We start from the raw sequence: 7,119 nt of genomic DNA on the forward strand, positions 1-7,119 counted from the left end.
TTAGAAGCACACAAGGTTTAAGCTCTAAGGGCATGTTTAGGTTGCTCTGTCTGCACAGGGGAAATTAAGGCTTGCTTCCAGAAAGACACTTAAGAGGATGCCCTCATACAGAGACAACAGGTGATCAGGACTGGTGGGACAGGATGCTGGCGCCAAATTCGTGCCACCTTCACAGGGGCATTTCCTGAACACTGAGTCAAACACCATGCAGGGCATTTGTTCTGCAGCCTTCTGGGTAGATACTTTTCATGCCCACATGCATAGATGAGGAAACTAAGGATCAATGAGTCATTTGCTGGTGGTCACACTGGTTGTGACAAACACTCAGACCCACCTCTAATAGCAAGGTCACTTTCAGTGTTGTCTTTTCAGCTACCAATCCTGCTCATCACTGTGTTTTCCCCCACAGGGTGAAGGACAGTCTAGAGCCCTTGTCATCGCTCAGGAGCTGCTGTCTTCAGAGAAAGCGTGAGTGCCCCCAGCAACTNTCCATGGCTTATACACTAAGCCCTGCCTCTCCTAGCTTGGCCAGGATGCAGTTAATGCAGACCCATGCCTCTTTCCTTCCACAGATATGTGCAGATGTTGCAGCACTTAAGCCTGGTGAGTTCATCATTTTGATTGTCTCTAATGAATTGTCCCTTTACAGGGCTGGACTCTGAGAGGCAGAAATCAGGGAGCAGACAGGGGTGACTACATTTATAGGCTTGGTGGCTCAGGCTCTGGGCCAGGCTTTTCAGGGAAGCCTGGTCTGCTGATGGATGTACTGGGCAGGATGCCTCCCTGCCTGGGTGGGGTGGGAGCTCTGGCAGAAGGCTCTGGGAGGACGTTTGAGGGTAGATGGGGATGTCGAGGGCAGTTTGTGTGTTTGTTACTGTGGTGGTGGGGATGGAACCTANGGCTCACAGCATGCCAGGTGAGTAAGCATTCCACCACTGTGCCCAAACTCNATGCATGTGCCTTATCTTTGGGTCCTTATGTGGATCTTGATGTGCCTGCACAATAACAGTTGTTCAGGGAATCAAGGGGTCTTCTCAGCCATCCTGGTCTCCTCTCTAGGAGCTCTCCAGAGACAAAAGCAAGAAGAAATCATTGAGGGTGCAGGGGAGACACCCATGAATATGGAGCATTTGAGCAGGTTTCCATGGGGAGATGGCTTCGGTTCAGGCTGGGTCCCAAGGAAGGTTGCATGCAGCGAAGATGAGAGAATGGGGTGTTTAGGCCTTGTGACAGCTCTCCCAAATGTGTGAGGAGTCACAGCNCCACCGCAGTTCTGCCTTGGTCCTTGATTCCCTGGCTTCATCTGTTCAGCTCATGCAATGTCAGAGTCATCTGCGGCCACTTTAGACATTTCGCAGGTAGTGATGNATAAGCTCAGAGGACTTGTCCCAGGTCATATAGTGATGGAGCCAAGGTAGAAATGGGCTTTCCTGACACTTACTCCACTCTTCTCATGTATGATCCAGTCNGCAGAGCAAAGCACCATTTCCCAGTGTCCTGCACCAAGCCAGGCCTCTGGGTGAGCCAGTTAAATACCACACTGCTGTGCTATCCCCATGTGAGCAGGAAGAGGTCCCGTCTCTGAGTGGAGAACAGANCAGTCTTCTGATTTAGCATGGACAGCTGTTTGGGATCCCAGTTCTCTGTGTTATTAAACCTGAAAGTTCCCAAGACTTAAGTATCCCAGACCTTCCCGCTTCACTCCTAAAAGGTGGCTCAGCAGGGCAGGGAAGAATGGAGCCCTGAATTCTGNTCCCTTGCCTGCTCCTGCCTGGCAGCTTCACACAGGCTGGGTACTCTCTTCTGTCCTTCCAGAACCCAGTCACCAAAGCTTCCACCCTCCTGTACATCCATCAGTGTCCTACCCAGCCAGATGACTTTGGCCACTCATCTCCCTCATCCCCAAGGCACCACATGCCACAACCACATGGCCATTCCCCACTGTCCACCCACTACTCCGTTATCCATCAGCCATCTAACCATCCGTGTACTGCTCCATCTCTCTACCTCTGTGCCATCAACTCACCAATCCATCTTTCCTTTCATCCATCCATCTGTCCATCCACCCATACTTCCCTTCTTTCCCCATCCACCCACTCATCTCTTCCTTTATCCATTTATCCATTTGTTCATCCATCCATCCTTCCCTCCCTTCCTCATTCATTGTCAATCCATCTGTCAATGAATCTGTTGGTTCATTCATTCTCCCCAAGTACCCTCTTCTCATTCTCTCCCCTCCCCCATTCACTCTGAAATATTATAGACTGGTTGCCATTGTTACTGAAATAGGCCTTGGAGCCCCAAAGATGAAAAANTCCCCATATTTGCTCTTGAGTAGGTCTCAGTGCCGGGTGTGTGTNTGTGTGTGTGTCCCCTACACATATGTGAGTATGCTTCTGTGTGTGCATGTGTGTAGGCCTAAAGTTGAGTCATTTTCCATCTTTTATTTATTGAGAGAGGCTCTCTCACTGAACCCCATGCTTACCAATTCTAGCTATTCTTGCTAGCTGATTCACCCCGGGGATCCCTTGTCTTCTGTTTCTCAAGTGCTGGGATTGCAGGTGACCGTGGCAGCTGTTCAACTTTAATGTAGGTTCCAGGGATCTAAATTCTAGTCTTTAGGCTGTACCATAAGCATTTTACCCATGAGCCATTTCCCCAGCCTGACAAATGTCATTTTTGTTAAAGGAGAGGATGGAGGTGGGGAGACNCCACACTCACGTCTCTCAGCATAAATAGAATTTGCACAGCTGTGTTTTTGTGTGCAGAATCTACATGGGCATGATGAGAACAGGCTTTCCACTTTGGAATCCAGGAAGGNTTATAGGAAAGGTGCTATAAACATGGACTTGGAGGGAGAGATTCTACNAGGTGCAGAAGGTGGAGTGATCAGCCTGGGCAGGTGCATGGAGCCTGAAGATATATGACGTAGGGTTGAGTGGCGTATCGACTATGCAGTTAACTGTGGCTGTTTCAAAGAGGCAGAAAGTCAAAATGGGGGTCGGGGAAGGACCCAAAACCAAGATGAGCAGGTTGCAAGGCTCCGACAGTGCCGTCTTGGGGCTTATGGTTTTCCTCGTGCGTGAGGACCTGGTGTTTTGAACAGCACTGGCCTCAGTCACCTTTGTTTCTGTTTACTCACTTGTAATGAGATTTCACCTAGTAGAAGCTGATAGTTGCTCCCAGGGGTCCGTCCCCCAAACAAAGGCTCTCTAGACTGCCAGTGGGAAAGTGGCTGCTATCAGATCCCCTGAGAGAAGTTCTAGAGCCCAAAAGAACTGGTGTCTGGCCCATGCACCACTTGGCACCTCCTTCTACACTTCTTCTGTGCTCCATCTTTCCTCTGCCTTCTGACTGCCCCTGAACTGCTGTGGTGGGGTGTCCTGTAGCCTGTGCCTGCTCTTCCATTGGCTCGTAAGTTCCATCGCTTGATGGTCAGTGTCTTCTCTTCACTCAGGTCTCAGCCCAGGGGTCACCAGGGAACAAGCATGTCCAGGACTCAGTGATATGGAGTAGCACACTACTACTATGCTCAAAGTTCCCCTGCCATCTTTCCCACAGGTCTCAGTGAAGTAAGNCCCCATGTCATCTTGTTTTCAGATCCTCTGTCCCAGAGATTGTCACAAGGCTTGGTGAGAAACTCATCTCTGCTCAGCAGCATCTGGGCCCTAACCCAGAAGATTCAAAGGGCAGCAGTAACTTGATGGCTGGGGACTATAGTCTCCTGTAGGTGTCTTCTCGTACATGTATGATGGCAGATGGTAGCTACTGTCGGGCCTCATCTGGGCCTATGGCCAACAAACTTACCTATGCGCTCTCCTCGTGGTATCTAAGTAGGCAAGTCTGGACTTCCTCCCAGCCAGTGGCTGAGTGCCAAGAGTGATTGTCCCAAGAGAAAGCCCAGAGGAAATGCGTGCCATTTTTATGACCAAGGCTTGGAAGTCACGTAGCGCCACTTCCGCCATACTCCACTAGTGGAGACAGTTACAGAGGTCCACCCAAGTTCAAGGGCAAGGGATATAATCTGTACCCTTAGTGGGAGGATTATCAAGCGCACATTGCATAAATATCCTGTAGGAGATACTGTTGTGGTCATTTTTGGAAAACATAATTCACCATAGACGCCTTTTCAAAAATGATTTTGTGTCTCTTAGGAACTGTGTTTGATTTCTAGTAACAAAACTTCAAATATGGCAGCTTAAGTCGCTTAGAGGTTATCCTCATGTGGAGGTTCTTCCACGGCTCGGAAGCTGCTTGCACTTCACAGGTTCCTCATGAACATGGAACCCTAACCTCATACCCATATCACATCCAACCCCCACATCATATATCTCTCAGGCAGAAAGAAAGGAAAGGAGAAAAACAAGTTTCAGACTCCCAGCAGGCGCTGGTTCTCTTGAAGATGCCTAGGACATCGCTGGACAGTTTCCTCCTGTTGCCTGTCAGTGTCTCTGGTAGCCAGAGCAAATAGAAGTTGGTGGCCAAAGCTAAGTACAACTCGCTGGCCCTACTTCTTTGTGTCCATGATGGAGCTCACCTGGGAAGGGGACAGTAGATACTCCAGAAAAGCCCTCCCTGTTCCCAGTCAGCAAGGGGGGTGGGGGTCTCCTGCTTTACACAGATAGAATCTGTGCATAGCTGAGAAGAGCTTCCCTCAGGGCAGTGCTTTGGCAGCTTCCGTTTCCTTTAGCATTTGGCAGCAGTCAGTGTTGGCAGCAGAAGCAGGTGGACACCCCTCCTCACACACACACCCCAATGCTACTCTCCTGCCTCAAGTCAGATCTCTAATGTAGACTTAGGAAGTGGAAGTGGGTTGTTGTCTCTTAAAGAAAATAGAAGGCTTCAGACTGAAGAGANTGACCCAGTGGTTAAGAGCACCTGTTGCTCTTGCAGAGGAACTTGGGGTTCAGTTCTCAGCACCCACATTGGGGTTCACGACTATCTGTGATTCTAGTTCCTGGGGATCCTATGCTCTCTCCTGGCCTTTCTGGCAGTGCATGCACATGCTATGCAGACTACAAGCTGCATTTTTTTTTNAAAAAGGAAGGAGGGAAGGAGGGAAGGAAGGGTGGGTTCATAAAAAGGCAGATGAGATGAAGCTGTGCCTCAGGAGAGTTAGAGGCTCACAGTCACAGGCAGCCATCACAAGGCCCTGAGGTGAGCATTCGGAGAGATAGCCATCACCTATGGTGTAATTAGGGACCTGGAGGAAGAGAGGCAGGTCCCTCAGTTCTTCTGTCCCCAGAATATAGGAGAGTTTCACATCATACCAGGGCAGCATCAGCAGAGAGGAAGAGCCTTCAATCTCATAGGACAAGGGAGTTTTGACTCTTGTGGGTTTGAGGTGAGTGTGTTGGGAGATAAGTGAGATAAGTTCCACAACCCAGCCTGTGCACGAGAACCCAATGAGGCACTGATAAATGTAGCTGTAATGCAAGGCTGACTTGGATCTGAGCAGTGGGAAGGGACAGACTTTACATGCAGATGCTGTAGGCAGGGAGATAACTCAACTCTGTGAGAACTGCAAGCTCACAGTTGCTCTCTGTTCTTGGCCCTCAGAGAGAGACTGCAGCCACTGTAGCCTGAGTTTGGGGACAGGGAGCAGGACATAGCTGATCTGTAATCAGACACTGAGGAATTCTCAGCCCTATGGCAGCAGCTTTGGTTATACCTCCCGGGTCCTGGAATTCCCCAGCTCTTGTCAGTGGCTGGTGTGATAACTGCTGGCCCAGTGTATCTAAGACCCTTCACCGTTAAGGTCATCGATACTGCTGCTACCATCACTATGGTTGGTCACTCCCGCTGCCCCTTCAAACGGCTGCTCTGCTGAAACTCTCACAGGTGATGTGAGCTCCAGGCTCTGCCACCAATTCTGTCTTCATCTCTTCTGCTCCCCTTGAAGCCCAAAGCCAAGGGTACTCTCAGACCNCCATCGTTTCTAGGGCTCAGCCTCATGGCTCACTCTTCTGTGGCTGTGGGTGCTACCGCTGGCTGGGCACCGCCTCTCTCTGCCTTATGGGTGGGGCATCATAGGAGGGCATTTCTAGTGGCTCTCCAGTGACCTGGGCAGTCCGTTTCTATAGACAGAGAGGTGTTAGCATCAACCACAGCAGACCTTCATGTAATTGGATCACTGTGCTTACACAAGTCACACCAGTCTGCAGTCTGTAAACCCTGGGAAGGCTCTCACTCTCTGGCGTACTGGGAAATGGTTCAGGGTCTGATAGTATTCATGAGACTGGTGATTGGGAACGTCCTTGGTAAATGTCTTTTTTTTTTAAGATTTATTTATTATATTTATGTGAATACACTGTAGCTGTTTTTAGACACACCAGAAGAGGGCATCAGATCCTATTATAGATGGTTGTGAGGCACCATGTGGTTGCTGGGACTTGAACTCAGGACCTTTGGAAGAGCAGTCAGTGCTCTTAAACCACTGAGCCATCTCTCCAGCCCCCTTAGTAAACTTTAAGACACAGCTTAAGGCTGTTATGGCTGTGACTGCATGAACAGGAGCTCAACTTGGGTAGCCACAATCATCTTGTGGCTTCCTCATGGGGGTCTCTGGGCTGCTTGGTGCTTGGCAGACTGGCAATTTGGTTGACAGTTCTCTGCTCATGATAGCCAGGACATCCACTGAGCACACCGCCTACCAGGGAGTCAAGTAGTCCATCTCATTTGTTTACGGGAAGATAAACATCAATAGGACTTAAAATATGAACTTGTTGCAAGCATTGTTTTAGCTATGTTTAGTGTGCTTTCAACAATGCTCACCTCCTGCCCAGCACCCCAAGGACACGTGAACTCCCCTTACCTGTCTCATTCCCAGGGTGGAAGCTTAATAGACGGCTTCTGAGCCACAGGCTCTCCACAGCTACCTCCTTTCTCCCACTTTGCTCCAAAGCTACAGTGATGGGCAGAAGAGCTTCCAAGAGCAGGTGGCCAGACCTTCCTCTCCTGTACTGTCNCACGCTTCTTATTGTCCCTGGTACCTTGCTGGCTGGGCAGTTCCTCACCCCAGGCATTTGTTGGCCCGTTCCAGTAGGTTTTCAGAATTCTTCCTAGCATGAGCCCTCCTTCACAGCACAGCACTCTTTGGCTTCTTCACGTTTGTGGTTC

General features: G+C 49.8%; 1 protein-coding gene across 1 annotated transcript in view; it reads left to right on the forward strand.

The window, feature by feature from the left end:
- Fgd5 (FYVE, RhoGEF and PH domain containing 5) overlaps window positions 1-7,119 on the forward strand; it is a 97,476-nt gene that overhangs the window by 58,787 nt on the left and 31,570 nt on the right. Inside the window, exons 4-5 of the mRNA XM_029478584.1 lie at window positions 410-468; window positions 573-603. Of these exons, the coding sequence (XP_029334444.1) occupies window positions 410-468; window positions 573-603 (90 nt within the window). The remainder of the gene's footprint in view (window positions 1-409; window positions 469-572; window positions 604-7,119) is intronic.

The sequence above is a fragment of the Mus caroli genome, chromosome 6, assembly GCF_900094665.2.
Source record: "Mus caroli chromosome 6, CAROLI_EIJ_v1.1, whole genome shotgun sequence".
Taxonomy (NCBI): domain Eukaryota; kingdom Metazoa; phylum Chordata; class Mammalia; order Rodentia; family Muridae; genus Mus; species Mus caroli.